At 32.6% G+C, this 17987-nt stretch overlaps 1 protein-coding gene across 4 annotated transcripts in view; it reads left to right on the forward strand.

The window, feature by feature from the left end:
* Positions 1-17987, forward strand: part of LOC148623737 (uncharacterized) — an 83737-nt gene that overhangs the window by 40893 nt on the left and 24857 nt on the right. For all 4 annotated transcript variants that reach the window (XM_088565800.1, XM_088565803.1, XM_088565802.1 and 1 more), the window contains 6 exons: positions 1619-1751; positions 11986-12089; positions 14806-14907; positions 15498-15586; positions 17179-17249; positions 17589-17701. In XM_088565800.1, the coding sequence (XP_088421926.1) occupies positions 1619-1751; positions 11986-12089; positions 14806-14907; positions 15498-15586; positions 17179-17249; positions 17589-17701 (612 nt within the window). The remainder of the gene's footprint in view (positions 1-1618; positions 1752-11985; positions 12090-14805; positions 14908-15497; positions 15587-17178; positions 17250-17588; positions 17702-17987) is intronic.

Consider the following 17987-nt stretch of genomic DNA (forward strand, 5'->3'; position numbering starts at 1 on the left):
ATAATCATCTTTTAAATGAAAATTTCCACTTAAAACATACAAAATCACAACCCATATGTACTTATAAACCCTAAATTTGGGGTTTTGTAAGCTTTTAACACAGGTTTTATGCCAAAATAGTGCATTTGAAGCTCATCACATGAAAAATCACAGAAATCTGAAAGAACTGAAAACCAAATACTAAAAAGTCCACTCCAGGTCTAAGGTTATTAAACCTTTGCTTATTGTGCACTTAAAAGTTGCCAGGTTAACTATTTTACATGTAACCTGCGCAAATATTTAGCTTTTAAAAATATATTTCATTCTTTGTGATGGCAAGAGCCATATTCACACTTGAATCAGTTCAATGATTGTTTTGTTAACTTTGCAAAAAATCTGCATACTTGGTTGCTAGGGACTTATTAGCTAACAACAACATAGGTCCATACCATAAGTTACATTGTTTTAACCCTTGTATCAAAGCATAGCATAAAAACACTAGTTTCTAAGATGTAAAGCAATTTTTTAAATGTGTAGGGGTATAGGCAGCTCCCTTTAAGCCAGCACTCCACAGTATTGTAGAACTGCCTAATTTCGGTCTTGTAATCTGAAGCTTTGTAACATTTATCACTTTAAAAAATTGTCAAGCATCTGTAAATCTATATATTTAGAAATAGCTCAAGCCAAGGCCTTCAGGATGCAGTAAAAAATTTCTGGAATAAAATTACCCACAGCATATAGGGTTACCATAGAAACCATGCAAAAGTATTCGAAAATTTGCAAAAAAGTTCATAAAATCAGATTTAAAAATATCAAATTTCCCGCAAAATATCTGAAATTTTTATTTCAATCCCTGAAACTGTTCAAACTTTTCCCTTCAAAAACCCCTTCCTCATATGGGCATCGCCGGTTAGATTTTGAGCTATTTCACTTTGTAATCCACTTATTAAATTTAGCATGGTAAAAAATTGACTTACTTTCACTTTCACAATGAAGTCAAATTGTCATTGAAAAAAAGCCCCTTCAACATTGAAAATATATAAAACATTGCAAAATACTTTTAAAAGTCCCCTTTTTTCAGAAAATGTTTTATCAACAATAGATTCTTCATTTTTAATCACTAAAGCAACCACCGTTTTCCATTTATGTCATTTTTTATCCCTAGCCAAAAGTGCGAAACTAAACTAAACTGTGGAGTGCTGGCTGTAGGAGAACAAATTCAGTATTGTCTCCATTTAAAAAATGTCCAATCAGAAGTTGAGATGGTTTCTGGTGGCCATCTTGTTTGATCAAACTTAGCCAAAAATACATTCATACCTCATTCTTATAACCAGACAAGGGGATTCATATAGTTGAGCAAAATTAATTAATTTGTCCCTACTTGGTTTGCAGCCTTAACGAGATAAGTTCTTGATGAATTTTGTCTCTGTTGTTTACTTCTTCTCTTGAATTTAAAGAGTTACGAAACAGCCCTGTTCTTGTAACTATAGACTTGGCTTTTGATACATGTACTGTAAAAGTGACAATAACCTGACCTATCACTTGTATCACTGTGGTCTCTGGCCAGAATTGAAGCATTATTTCTTCACTGGTAGTCAATCTCAATTTCATCTAACTATATATATCAAACAAATTGTAGTTTGGTGATCAAAAGTCCAGAAGTCCTGAGCAAGCCTCAGCACAGCCTAAAGGTAAATGGGCAGAAAGAAGTGAGCAGAAGACGATCTTGGCACAAATTGATGGAAAGAAAGTAGAAATAGATACCAAAGCAGGTATTACATAATTTAATAGATTTATTTTGAAAGAGTGGTTGGTTCTTATCATATTTTGGTGTGTATAATACACAATTATATGTTGTGTGCAGTGCAATTTTGAAGGTCTAAACGTGTGAAAAAAAGTTTTTTAGGCTTAGATTCCAGTAAAAAATTTTAAGACAAAAGATCGATATTTTGCTCTTGATTTGTCAATTTATTTACCTTGATGCAATATTTCTTAGGAAATGAGAAGGATAGAAACTTACATGCAGACTAAAACATCATGTAAAGATCAATAGCTACATAATTTGATAAGTTTGATTTCAAAGCTTGATAAAATTTACACAGAATGTATGAAATGGCTTGTAAAACAAAGCCGAAAGTCAGGAGAATCTGACATTTCTGGTTTTTGTTGTACATGAATATCACAATTTTTCATTTAAAAACATACTTTGAGGAAAGAAAATTGTAAGAAACAATCAAAATACATTTAAATATCAAACTATCATTTTCAGCTCAAAAGCATTTGATAAAGGAGGGTTTGACAAAAAAGCTTTTTGTTGTTTTAGTTGTTTCATTTTAATCTCTAATTGTGTTGTCTAATCTTCTAATTATAAGAAGGAAACATTGTACAACCTTTGAAACATGTTAATAAGTCATTTGAACATGATTTGAAGAAAATATCAATAAAAATTTAATACTTCAAGGTGTATTTGATGATTAGATAAAATTTCTTTCAGTAACATTTCACTTCCGGTTTGTTTGTTTACATTATGCAATGTCTTTTCTCATACCAAAATCTTTAATTTCGTGGCCAATTCTTATGTATTGATGCATAATATGCATCCCCATGTTCTGGAAATAATTTCTATTTAAAAATGTTCACATAATACACCCCAAAATGCAGTACATTTCTTACTGGAAAATGGATGTCCATTCATTGAAATTTCAAATTTCATGTTGATCTGTATAAACAGTATCAAAGTAATTATTAGCTCACCTGACTGAAGGCCACGTTAGCTATTGCCATCACTAGGTGTCCATCATAGTTGTCATAGTTAACAATTTTTAGTAACTCTTCTTCCTTGAAACTACATGACTAATTAGAACCAAACTTTGTAGGAATGTTCCTTAGGGTATTCTGTATAAAACTGATGTAGAGATTTTTGATCTGTTGAGAAACATGGCTGCCATTACTAAAAGTAGAACACAGGGGTCAGACAGAAGTTTTTCCCATGTATCTCCTAACATGTTTAAGTGTAGCAAAATTCTGACAAGGTAAAAGTGTTTAGCATGATGAGATCTGTCTCTGGTCAAATTTTCGCATAAATTTGTTAAGCCATGTTAGAGTTATTGCCCCTTTTAGATATTTATCGACTATTTTTAATGTTATTACTTTCAAAAATCTTTTCCTGTGAAAGTACTTGACCAATTTGAACCAAACTTTGTAAGAATGTTCCTTGGTGTATTCTGCATAGAACTGATGTATGGAAAAACTTGACTTCATATGAATGAAACAGCTGGAGGTTCAATAGGACTACAGAACCTAGTATAGTTGTATTTTGCTTTCAATGATGTTGTAGTCGAGACACTTGGTTATATATATATATGCCAACTCAGTTAACATTTATTTTGGACTTTCGGTCAGTTACCAAATTGACCCAACATTTGAGTCTTGAGTGTCAAAAATTAAACTTTGATTTCATCATGACATTGATTTTTAGTGTTCTGTATTTAGACTTAGGATTTTGTTTTCCAGTTGATCTTTATTAGAGTTCAAAGATTTCAAAATTAGACTTTGACTGATTTCAACAAAATGGAAATTGTTGGTTTCTCTTATGTGCTGAATCTTATCCTAGATTTTGAGTCCTTTAGGTAAATTTTCAGATTCAAGCTCTTTTACCACATTCATTCTGTGTCAAAAACCTCTCGTGGCAAATACTTAATCGTATGCTAGTGTGAATACTTGTCCAAGGTATGCTAGTTACACAATGATAATTTTTGTATTATATTATTATGAACGGCATGATTATTGACATGGCCAGGCCCTGGTTATGCTTTTTTTTTTATCAATATACTAAACTCTGAAATAAGGCAGATTATAGTTAATGATCAGGTCATTTGGGGTCTGGAACTGGCAATGCAAATAACTGTCTATTCCTGTATTAATTATCGGAGATATTTAGCCATGCCTGTCTGTCTGTCCATCTACTTTTCTTGTCCACATATCTCCTCCTACCTAAGGGACTATGTAAACATTTGGAGGAAGGTATGTCATCATATGAAGATGTACTTGAAAGAATATAATTATTATCACAGGAGTTAGAAGAGATAATCCAACTTAACAGTTTTACATTAAATATTTAATCTGCTTTTTGGGATATTTTCTTAGTAAGCATGCTTGCATTATCTCTTGTTTTTTTATGCTTGGTTATGAATGTTTCCCTTTTTATACCCCTATTTTGAATGAGGGATATATAGTGAGTGAAAGGGGTATCTGTCCTACCTTATTCTATAATCAATGTGTCTGTATATTGTGGACCTCCTTTTTAGCTCACCTGGCCAAATGCCATGTAAGCTTATGCCATCGTCCATAGTCGTTGTGGACAAATTTTAAAAAATGTTCTTCTCTGAAACTACTGGACTGACAGATTTTAAACTTGGCATGATTGTTCCTTAGGATGTTCTGCACAAAATGACCATTGGGATATTTGATCCACGAATAAAAACATGGTCGCTGTTACTAAAAATAGAACATAGGGGTCAGATTGCAGTTTTTTGCAAATAACTCAAAAACCATTGCCTTTACCAAATTTTTGGCAAAAGTAAATTGTTAAGCATCATGAGAAGGACCTATGCTGAAATTTTCAAAACCATTCATTGACTAATGTAGGAGTTATGACCCCTGAATCAGTTTTTGTTGTTTTTGTTTTGTTTTTTTTTTTTTTCACATGTACAACTTTGAAAATCTTCTTCTCTAAAACCATTTAAGATCACTGAATGAAAAAAAGCATATTAGTTCTTCAGTGTATTGTGTTCAAAATGACTGTTGTGATTTTTAATCCGTGAATAGATATGACTGCCTATACTAAAAATGGAACTTTGTTTGTTTGTTGGGGTTTAACGCCCGAGCAGCAATATTTCAGCTATATTCAGGCGATGAACATGAAGTGGATGATATAATGAACATGAAATGATGATGAAATGAAAAATGGGATGGGACACAAGGATAATGGGGTCGACAAATTTTGATTGCCACTGGAAATAGGGAGAGGTGGGTAGGGTCGGGCAATTTAGCCTCCTCTGGAGAATACCACAGTAGGGTTTTTTAATGTACGAGGAACATGGCATCTTTCCCAACACTGTGCACCACTATGGTTTGCGGTCAGGTTTTCTGTATTATAGCCTGACAACCCCAGCATGTAATGCACCAGGGGTACCCCATTCCACCACCTGGGGCACACAACTCAGTTGCTCTGTGGGCAGAGCGCCCTAGCCCCCAGCTAAGGTTCTGAGCACTATTTAGTCACCTTTTACGACAAGCTTAGCGCCGCTGCAGGCCTATTCTTTTTGACACCTGGACCTGCATGGGTCAAAATGGAACTTAGGGGTCATAAGACAGGTTTTTGAAAAAAATTCAAAAATTATTGCCTTTAGCAAAATCCTGGTTCAGGTCATGAAAATGCTACAAAAAGCATTTCCTGCATTTGACATTTTAGTTGATTTTAACTTAGCCTGTCTCATTCCTCAAGTTAAATGGTTTACCAGGTGAGCGATTCAGGCTCTCTTGAGCTTCTAGTTCAGATTTTGTTCCAAATCAATTTGTAGGTAAAAAGGTGCATGTTCTGTAGGAGGGTATCAAGTTACTGAGCATTGCCTACAGTTTTTCCTGTTTTACATTTAACTCGGGCATCTTTTGAATGAGTTTTGTGTAGTTTTTGGTAGCAAAAAACATGGTATTTTAATACTAAAATATTAAAATACACATTGGAATACCCTTACTTTTTGTACCTAATGGGTGTATTTTGGGGATAATTACACTGGTACAGAAAGGATTAAGCCATTAACTTATTGCATCCTTTCTGTCCTTGGGCCAGGCCCCTAATATGCAGGAAAATACATGTATGTCAGTAAAACTGAGGTCCTGTATTACCATACATCAACAGATATGGGGAGGTGGGTACAAGTGCAATATGTGACACTGGGTTAGCCATGTACATTGTAGTCTACATTTGTCATAGGAAGGTGAGGGTTCTAACTTGTTCAACCCCAACCACATCTTTTGTGTGTGTCCCAAGTCAGAAACCTCTCTTTAACCTTTATTATACCCCACGCAACAAAGTTGTGAAGGGTATAATGTTTTTGACCCGTCCATCAGTCCATCATTAGTTTTCCAGACGCTTGCAGATAGTGACATGATTTTTGGTGTTTAACTTTACCATGATAAGTTACAGGTCAGGTTTAACTTTCGTTCCACTCCGATGATTTTTACCGAAATTACGGGCCTTGAGCTAAGCAAAATTCACAAAATAACAGTTTTCCGGACTTTTTTTCTAAACACTTGCAGATATTGACATGATTTTTGGAATATAAGTTCACCATGATATGTTAAAGGTTAAGTTTACGTTTTGTTCCGCTCTGATAATTTTTACCCAGATTACAGGCCTAGAACTTAGAAAAATTCAGAGAAAAAAGTTTTCCGGACTTTTTTCTAAATGCTTGCAGATATTGACATGATTTTTGGTATATAAATTCACCATGATAAGTTGCATGTCAAGTGTACGTTTTGTTATGCTCTGATGATTTTTACCAAAATTACAGGCCTTGAACTTAGTTAAATTCACAGAAATAACAGTTTTTTGGACTTTTTAGCTCATCTGGCCAAAGGCCAAGTGAGCTTATGCCATCACTTGGTGTCCGTCCTCGTGGACATATTTTCAAAAATCTTCTCCTCTGAAACTACTAGACTGACAGGTTTTAAACTTGGCAGGATTGTTCCTTAGAGTGAAAAAACATAGCCGCGGTTACTAAAAATAGAACATAGGGGTCAGATCGCAGTTTTTTGCAAATAACTCAAAAACCATTGCCTTTAGGAAATTTTTGGCAGTGGGTAATATTGTTCAGCATCATGAGACGGAACTATGCCGAAATTTTCAAAACGATTCATCAACTGTTGTAGGAGTTATGGCTTCTGAAACAGTTTATGTTTGCATATATCGCATGTGCAAATTTTGAAATCTTCTTCTCAAAATCCATTGCACCGAATTCAATAAAAGTTGGCATATATGTTCCTTGGGTACCCCACACAAAATGACCATTGGGATTTTTGATCCATGAAAAAAATATGGCCACCGCTACTAAAAATAGAACATAGGGGTCAGATGACAGTTTTTTGCAGATAACTAAAAAACCGTTGCCTTTAGCAAATTTCTGGCATGGTAATATTGTTCAGCATTATGAGATGGACGTATGCCGAAATTTTCAAAACAATTGGTCAACAGATGTAGGAGTTACGGTTCCTGAAACAGTTTTTTTTTTTTCTACATGTACAACTTTGAAAATCTTCTCTAAAACCATTTAATATCATTTAATGAAAATAAGCATATTGGTTCTTAAGTGTATTGTGCTATGACATCTGATTTTTAATTCGTGAATAGATATGGCTGCCTCTACTAAAAACTGAACAAAGTGGTTCGAACGCATATTTTAAAAAAAATAATTCTAAAACTGGTTGCCTTTAGCAAAATTCTGGTCCAGGTCATAAAAATACCATTAAAAGCATGTACTATATTTGACAATTTAGTTGATTTTAACTTAGCCTGCCTCATTCCTCAAGTTTTTCGAATAAGCAAATGGTTAACCAGGTGAGCGATTCAGGCTCTCTTGAGCCTCTAGTTTTCTAAATGCTTGCAGATATTGCGATAATTTTTAGTACAGAAATTCATTGTGATAAGTTACAGGACAAGTTTGTAGTTGGTTCCGCTCAGATGATTTTTATCAAAATTTTGGGCCTTGAACTTGGCTAAATTCACAGAAATAACCAGGGTTTTTTTTGAGACTTTTTTTTCATAAATGCTTACAGATTATGACATGATTTTTGGCATATAAGTTCACCATGATAAGTTACTGGTCAAGTGTACATTTTACTACTCTTTTTTATCAGGGTCCTTCTACATGTATTTCTCTTACAAACAAATTTACTTGATTATTCAACATGGGGATACGTAGGGGATGTGAGTGCGTCACTAAGGTTCTTTAATTAATCTGGTGGGAATTTTAATTTTTCTTATGTGCTTTATATAATGTAAAGCCCATTTTGCTGAACCAGTAAATTTATTGTTTACAAAGGTTCATAGACTGCTTTGGGTTGGGTTTTTTCCAGTCTGGTAGGGTTGTCTCTTTGGCACATTTTCCATTTCCACTCTCTTATCTGAACATTACTTTAATAGTTCTACTTCTAAAACTATTTCCTTATTTGCCACTGAAATTTTACCAATAGACTAGACTAAAAATTGTCAGTGAAGTGATTATACAGTTTATTACATACATCTGTATTTTTATCACTTTAATAATGCCTAAGCCCTAAAGTTGATGTTTAGAACACATTTTAAGCATATTTATCAAAGTAAATGACAATTTAGAAGTCTGTTTCTCACCTGTAGTTGAGATTATTCTCGCATGAAATGTAATTGGATAAATCTGGCTTTTATGTATTTAATCTCTTAATTTGTGTGCTCAAGTACGATGAAACAAAAATAAATAGGACTTGTGAAATACTTAAAGGATTAAAGTTAATCCAAGTCATTGTAAAATGATGCCAGATGGCCTGGGTTTATAATTGCTTTTCAATTCTTACATGTTACATTCTGGACATATTATGCATTTAGGTCACAAATTTCTGTAATAACATATAAATGTAATTTTAACAAGTGACTTACTTAATGTTTTAGAGTAATATCAATAAAAAAAAATTAAAGAAGTGTTTTTTACAACTGCTTTTCTAGTATCTGTCTGAAGATAGGATTCATAAACAAGGACAACTTATCTTGGAAGGTTACGGTCTTACAGTGAACATCTTTACTTGTAAGCCTGAAACTGTTTTACACTGATCAATTTTATGAAGATTTTGAGAATGTTTTTGTCAGATTTAATGATTTGTTTGGCTGTCATTTGAAGATTAAAAAGTTAAATTGGAAGGTTTTGAGTGTCACTATTGTAGGTAATAATGTATTTGTCAGTACAGGTATATGTTTTGAGCTTTCTATGATATATTTTAAAAGCAGTATGTTTAATCTTTTTCATACCTCCCTCTTAGTAGCAGCTATATAGTGTTCATGATGTCTGTCCATCTGTTCCTCTTCCATAACAAGTTTTTCTGCAACTTCTTAACACAGCCACTTGATATTTTGACAGAATCTTTATAAAGGTATGCCATACTGTTGGATTTTACTTCAGACTAAAGCTACATCAATTTCCTGGTTGACAACTTCTTTAATTTTTTTATCATATTGTTACTTGGTTGGGAAGCTGGGAATATCTTTTGGCAAACTTTAACAGTTAACATTTTTGCATTAGTTTTTCACAGCTTTCAATAAATTTGACATTTATTAAAAAGTTTTAAAATAGAATACTACATATTACTTTTCATAGAAATTATGAAATAGAGTTTTTTACCTCGTGGCAATTTCCTGTAATGAAGCATTAACTGCTGTGTTACCTGGAACTTCAATGCTTTGTGATAGAGGGTTTAACCAGTTGTTATCTTTCATGGCATTACATTGGCATTGACTTGAGCATTTAAGTTGCTTGATCTTTACAAAATTTTATTACAAGGTTTTGATTTGGGGGTTATGACCCCAACTGTTTCAGAATTAAGGACCAAAAAGGGGCTAATAACTGTATAGCTCCAATAAAAGCATAGAAATGTCTATGATATTGTTCCACAATATTCTATACCACAATGGTCAGACTTGGATTAATTTTTGGGGTAAAGTCTTGAACTTTTCAGAAATTAGGGGCCAGAAACATGCATTTTCCTATGTCCAGACAATAACTTAACCATTAGTGAATAAATCTTTTTGAATTGTATTACAACGTGCCATACCACTGAAGGAAGAATGGGACTAATTTTTGGGGTTTTGACTTGAGCCATAGAGGGGCCAGAAGCAATTATTTTTTTTTCTGATTTGTTGGCAATAGCTTGTTTAGGCCAAATAATTAGTAGATTCTCATCCCCTCCTGCCCCTAAAAAATTGACAATTTTTTTTTTTTAAATTGGGGCAGGAATTTCAAAATCATGATTGTTGTCACATCAGTTTCTAGTATTGAGTTACTATAACACACAAATGTTTCATTTCTTGGTGACTAAAATTATATTTCTTCTCTGAAACTGATGTGGCTATGGAATTAGATCATATCTAAACTTCAAATAGCTTAAATTAGGCTAGCAAATATCTGGTAAGGAAATCCCAGGCTAAATACAAGAGCTTTAAGAAGTATGCTTCCCAAATTAACCCTATCATCAAATATTTTTGAGATAATGAGGTACAAATGAATGTGCCCTAAAACAGACCTATATACTTAAATTGAATTTCAAAATATTATCCAATTTTATGTCAAAATGAGTTGTTATGTCCATAATGAACTGTAAGTCTCTATGTTTGTTGTATCAAAAACTTATATTGTGTATAAAATTGCCTCAAGTGAACAGAGTTCAACTGGCTGTGGTTGCATCATGCTGCACCCGACAAAGCTTGTTATTAAAGTTCAGTGTTAAGGTTCAACTATATAGATAGGTCACTACAGATAACTTAATGACAGTTTGTGGAAATAAAGCTAAAGATAATCCAACATTTTTTTCCTGTAAAAAGTATATATTTTTCAAAACCTTACATTATGGAGATCCATGAAAAAAAAAAAGAAAGATATTTTCTATTTTGTCATAAAAATCTGTAGCCATGGTAACATAATAAAAATATATCAGTTTTCATAACAAATTTTCAGTGCCTTCCCAAAATCAATTGTCAAGAAACAATTCTTCTAAAATATCAGGCACTTTAAAACTGCCTGAAAAAGTACGCGGGCATGGCATTATTGTAAAAGGAAAAAACAAATAAAAAGTGTGCCTTTTTCTGCTCTTTTCTTCATGATTTTAATTCTTAGAGTTAGTGTGAAATTTTGCATTTTTGAAAAACAGCCAATTGGTGCAGGGAAGAGAACGCCATCCAGTGAGGACCTGCATCTTTCTGGATAGCTTAAAGCATGCATTACACACCTCTTTTATTTATTTATTTCTATTTATGTACAAATGCTCTACTACCCACAATCAATATTTCCATCAAGTTTTACCTTTTATTTTATGTTTTACAAAATAAGACTGAGTCATTTTTGTGTACAAAACAGTGCACCTTAATCCCATCTGTATAGTGCAACCCAATGCTGTATTTTTTTAAATGAAACTATTTAGATATTTCATTAAGAAAGTTTTTTGAACAGAGTGCATTTTTCAGTATCTTGTAAGAGACGTTCTAAAAATATATGACATGAAAATCATTACATTTTACTGAAAAACATTTGAATTTCTTCAGTTGCAGTTGCATATAGTTAAAGATCGGGGCCTGTTAATGTACTAAACTGGACAAGTATATTATTTGTCTTGCAAGTACTGGGTTAATCAATAGAATGATCAGTGAAGGGATTTTCACCTGTTCTTTGTGTAGTGACTATAATCTAGGTTTAATAAGGGGATTTAAGTGTAAAGAAAGCTTATCTTATAGTAAGTCAAAGGTAGATGGAGATACTACTAGACCATAGTATCGTAAAGGTGCAAAAGGACTTGCAGTTGTGATAAAAATGGATTATTTGAATAAATGATAATTAATTATAATAGAATAAATGACTAATTAAAAGGTTTACAATGAAATGTTAAAAAGTTATCATGGAGAGTTTTGTAATATAGAAATGCGTGTTTACAGATTTTCCATTGTGTTTATTTGTTTCATGGACTTGATGTTGATTTTGACTCATGTGAAAAAAAACCTGTTTGGAGACCAATAATTCATTTAACATGGATTGGTTAATTTAGTATAGCTTTTTTTAACTTCAAGGATGACAATGTTCAATAAATTCTGATAATCAGCTGCTGATTGAGTGGAATAATACTGCTTTGGTGGAGAAGTAAACATGGATTCACCAGTCCCATCAGATGTAGATTCATCTGACCTTATCTACCTACAAATTTTATACTTTCTAGATCGCAACATAAGGAAGTTACCATTGGGTGATGATGAAGTTGATGATATTCCACATTTAAGACGGGAGACCATGGTTATGTCTCATCCAGAAAATACACCTCGAGTAAGTTTTATCATCATTGATAATCATAGATTGTTTTAAACTTCAATTCAGTTAAATATATCTAATTTAGTTTGAAAAATGACAGAAAAGATGAAGTATTTAAATAATCTTAATAATGCTTTGTTATTTATCTCCTGTATGAATGATTACTGATACTAAACACTACATACAAATCTGAGCTCTATAAAGGGTTTTTATTTTATTTTATTTTAGTTAATTTCTTGCTAGCCAAAGACACTTATTGTTATGCTTTAAGCAGTCCTTTTAACTTTAGGTGACACATACAGTCCTTGCTGAACAAAACATGTTCTGGTCAAGTTGCTCCGTTAGATGCTGTAGTTGCTTAGACATAAATCCTATGGGAACAAAAACTTGTTCTGGTCAAGTTGATCCATAAGGGGCTGTAATAGTCTAGGGAAAAAAACTTTGAAAAGTGTCAATTTTTGTTTAAATGTTTTTAAAAGTGATAAACAAGAAAGTCAGAATGTTAGAGATTTTGTCCAGGATAGTGATGCTTCAAATAAACTTGTCTGTTTTGTACTCAATTTTTAAGTTTTGACTGTCTGGACTAGAAATACAGTAATCAACTGCATTAATTAACATGTTTTCCCCCTTTGATCCTGACATTTGAAGTCTACAGTCTTTTTTTTTTTTACTGAATGTTTAAAACCCTGAAATTTTAATCAACTGTCATTTAAGAAATGTCTTTCCAAAATGATATCAGAAGCATAAGACTTTTTTGTGTGTGAAAGATCCTAGATTAAGACTTGCATGCCTTGAACAATGTTAGTGGGATGCATATTAAGAATTCTTAGCAAAGTATGAATGTTTACTGACAATATTGCAGTGGAGTTGTTGACCAATAGTTATAAATTGCCTATCCAACATGACATTTGATGTATTAAGGATTAAGGTGCATATTTTATCTGTCACCAGAGGTTTAAGTGTCATCATTGTCTATCTTTCTCTTTATATCTGGGATTTGTGGATTAAGATATCTCATTGTTTACATAACTTTATAAAAATATGGAATGTTACATGATTTTGTCTCTTTATAAGTTTACAAATCAAGATATTTGACACAATATTTCACTTAGGACTATTTATTGTTTTCCAATGTTTAGCTTTATTTTAATGGATTTCAAGTGAGAAATAAATACTGTGCCCTCTAATGTTGTTTATGCATTAGGTCACTCATTCGTTTCTGATTAATTGACTCTTTAAGTATACCAGAATTGTGTTTTGACAGCATATATATTTATGTTGCATAATAAATGTTGACACTTCATTGGTACTCCCTTAGTTATTGTCCCCCGCGATGGGATATGGAAATGCCAGGCATCCCTCCGTCCATGTTTTCCACACTTTTTTTTGTTATACCTTTTTACCAAATAAGTTTGTTTTTGGTATGTGGCCGTATTATGAAGAATTACAGATTAAGTTGGACTTCGGTTACAGTTGAATGATTTTTACTTAAGTTATGGCCCTTGGACTTGGAAAATTTCAGTGAATTTACAATTTTCCGCACTTTTTTTGGTAATGCTTTTACCAATTGATTTTATGTTTTGTATGTAGTCTTAATGTGAGGAGTTGCAGATTAAGTTTGACTTTGGTTATGGTTGATTGATTTTTATGGAAGTTGTGGCCCTTGGACTTAGAAAATTTCAGTGAATTTAATGTATTCCACACTTTTTTTTTCACGGGGGACATTGGAATGCTGTTCTTTTATTAAAATGGCATTCATTTTGTGTTGAAGTATCATCAAGATTTATTGAAAAGGGGGAGGTATTTCTTGATTTTGTGCAAAATTTTGTTACTTTGTTGAGGAACTTTCATGTAATTTTCTGAGCCATTCATTGTTTATTAAAAAAAAGTCTTTGACATACAAATGTACATAAATTTTTTATGATATAAACTTGACATTGGAACAAAAAATTCAGTTGGAAAAAGTTAATGTTGTGTTACCTATATCCAATGATTAGCCTGATTTTGACATGGACAGCCTCTTAAAAAATGAAATTACATTAGCTTGAAAATGCTTTTCAAGATAACATCACAGTGTGTACAGCATTGATTGTCACTTTAATATCCTTTGACCTGTAACTGTTATAATAAGAGGAAGGTGTTGGCCTTAGGCGCGAGGGTGGTATAAAGGAAGTATTTCCCTTTTCAAGAATAAGTTATAATTTTTGCCAAGTTTGATTGGGATATTTCCATCAATTGGAGCCAGCCACGGACATGCTAGATATTTGTAAAGTCATGTACCAAACAGTTCTGTGTTTGGCATAGAATGCAAGGTTTTATCTCCAACCAGAAGTAGCTTCCAATGAAATAACATTGATGTCATTGAGACATTTTGTATTTTTGACAATTTCTAAAGCTTTAATAGCTTGTGATGTAATGTTTTGCAGTGATGAAAGTTTCTCAAGTCAGTATGATGAATTGTTAGACAAATTTCTATACATTTAAGAGTGAGCTTTGCTCCTTTATAAAAGACATCATACCGGGTATAGCTTTTACATTGTTATAATGGATAGATCAAACTATAGACAATTATGAGTAATTATATTGTTTGTAAATGGTAAATAAATATAGGAGTGAAAAAGACAGAAAACTCAAATTCTTGGAATGGTCAATCTTTTCCATTATAACCACATGTGATTTTTTCAGTTATATCCAGTGGCAGGCTCTTTCAAACTTATATCATTTATTGTAGAAAGTACCTGTAATTTTTGATGATGAGAATAATCGAGGAGTAGATGATGAAGATTTTTTCCCATTCCCAAAGTCAGATAACAGAGACACAGATTGGGATAATGTATGTGACAAATAACATAGTGATCCAATTTTTTTTATAAAAAGCTTTCTTTTGATCATAACACTGAAGGAAGTTAGGAAAATATTGTGTTTAGTCAATTAGATAACTTAATATTTGAGGAACTATTTGGTATATTGTAAAAAAATAAAGTTGTAAAGATCTTTGATACTACTGTTGACATCCAACATTCAATATCCATGGTTATTAACTCACTTAGACCAGGACCCAGTTGTTGGATTACAGTTATCCACTGGATGAGTATAGTACAACCTGTGCAAGTTGTCCAATTATCATATTGCTAAATATTTATCTAGCAGCTTAAGTTTTGAGGTATTAGGCCCAGGAGTCTTAGTACCAATGGTCTTTTGCCTTCACAGCTTGTGCTCTCTGGTGGACTACCTTTAATTTTATGAAAATCTGTGCCTGAAAGTGAACTTGAAGGACGGTGAGTTATGATACAATGGAATGAAACTCTTTTGTGTTTGTGAACACTAAGATTGAGGAGTATATTCATTGACAATAACACAAAAATGTGCTGATTTCTTTAATAAATATTTCGTATAAATTGGTGTGTTATTTCAATTTTGCAGACTTTAACCAAAAGTGAAAGTATGGATGAAATCCAAGATGGAGATATTATTTATCTTCCTAGTGAAGATGCTCCAAGTATTAGTGAGAGGTAGGATATACATTGGATTCAAAGTACCATATTTTCACTGTTAAATAGTGTAAAGTACTATGTTTTTGTTGAATTATTGTATTTTCTATGGTATAAATTAGGATTCTTCATTCAGCAAAATGACATTATCACACATAGTTTGATGAATTCAAGATTAACACTTGTTTATAAGTATTAGCATCACTATTACCCCTGTTTTTAGAGCAAAAGTGATTCACAGTGATCAAAATGTCCATTTTTCAATCCCTCCTTGATTTGACCAATTGGAATTAAACTTGGTATTAATGTTCCTTGGGGTTTCCTGCATAGAACTGTTGTAGGGATTGTTGATCCTTCAAAAAAACATGGCTGCTGTTACTAAAAATAGGGGTCAGACAGTAGTTTTTCACATGTATCTCCAAAACCATTATAAATTTAAAGGTTTAGGCAATTTCTTTCTATAGCTGAAGTGATCCTTATTATTGGGACTACAAAATTCTTTAGGGATAAAAGTAATCAGATGACTCCTTGTAAGAGTTTTTGCCCTTGAAAGGGGAAAAATGGCTTCTTTTTTTTTTTAAGCCAACAAGTTGAAAACTATGATAGATATAACGAAACTTTCAATTGCTGAAATGATCCTTATGATAAGCCATACCAAAGTCTTTTTGAGTCAAAATTGTTGGACAACTTCTTGTTAAATTTATTGCCTTTGTAAGGCAAAATTCAACCAGGTGAGGAATTTAGGCTACTGGGAGCCTCTTGTATTTTCTACACTTCCTTCACTGCTTGAAAAAAATTGTGGAACTTAGTATTTCCTATTCTATGCACACTTTCATACTATGCCCTGGCTTTAGGTATTGAGGACATTTACTGCTGTCCATAGTATATGTGTGAAGTTTTGTCACAAAAATATTGGCAACCCTTCATTAAAATTTTTGTCCCCCATCGCAACACTGCTGTCAGTGTCTAGGAGTTCATTCATTTATCATGTTTGATGTGGTTGATGCGACTCCTTAGAAACCGCTGAATTAATTTTGTTCAAATTTTGCAAAATTATTAGTCACAATACACAGTTATATTGCACCACCATTTTGATTCTACAAAAAACAGGAGTTTTGAGACTTTTACACTTCAACATTTTTTGCAGTAGCTAAATGAAGCTACTTGTGATGACTACAAACTGATACACTATTTTGCTTTTAAATGTGGCATATGCATTATTTCACTTCATTGTGTAATCCATTTATTCTGTAACCATTCTATTTGAGGAGCCAAAATATATTCAGTGTATATTGTATATAACTAATTAGTGTTACATTGTTTTGAAACTGTCACAATGTTGTCCATGTAATATTTATTTCTTTGCTTTTAAATGGTTTTATTAAGTTTTTGACAAAAACCAAATAGAATAATAGATCTGGTTCCTACCAGTGAAAACCATCTGCATTTTTCTTGCATTTTCCTTTAGATGTAAGCTTCTCTGTATATTTGTTTTGTGTCATTTCAATCAAATGTAATATAGGCATTAACATAATGATCAGTTAATAATTGTGAATAACCAAATAACAAAACAATTATACTATGCTTGAATTTTTATTTTTTCACTTTCATAGCCAGTTCACAATTTTTCCTGGTTATGCAGAAGAAAGAAGACGAAGTTTGACCAACAAAAGTCAGGATGCTGGTAAATATTATGCTTCTTAGTTCATCTGGGCCAAAGATTCACGTGAGATATTGTCAAAGCATTTTTTAGCCAATATCTTGAAAAAACCATAATAAATGAAAAGAGACTTTCAATTTATAAATTGATCCTTTTGATAAGGCATTAAAAATCTCTCGCTTCTATAAATGAAAAAGGATTTAATCATTTTTGTTTTGCTTGATCAAATAATGTTGCCATCAGATTTCTGTTTTTTTCAGTATTGATGAATCTGGTGGCTACAAAATTAAACACTGGCTTTTCATGAGATGTTATGAAATATAAAATGTAAGTGACATACTGATATTAATGCTATAATTACAGAATCAGACCTTACAGATCCTGTGTCTTTTGATGATGTAGAAAATGAAGATGAATCTATTTCTTCTAATCCTGTTACTCCATCTGATGAAGGTCTCCAGAAAACTCAAAGAAGGGTAATTTATTATTTAGTTTATTAACATTGAAGGGCACAGGACATGTTATTATCTGAGAAGCAATGGGAGCTTATTGATGCCATCCTTCTATACCTGCAAACAGTTGCCTACATACATGGAATCTACTTGGCAAGACTTTACTGAAGTATTGTGCAGTCAGTTTTTGTTTGCAACAAGATATGAAGAATTTTACTAATTGTCTGGTCAGTATGTATGTTCACCAACTACATAGTGGACACAACTCCTCTGAGACCAATGACTGGATTAAGCTAAAACTTTTAAGTGT

Source organism: Perna viridis, chromosome 2 (assembly GCF_037379345.1).
Source record: "Perna viridis isolate PV_CMFRI_1.1 ecotype Kerala chromosome 2, ASM3737934v1, whole genome shotgun sequence".
NCBI classification, from domain to species: Eukaryota; Metazoa; Mollusca; class Bivalvia; order Mytilida; family Mytilidae; genus Perna; species Perna viridis.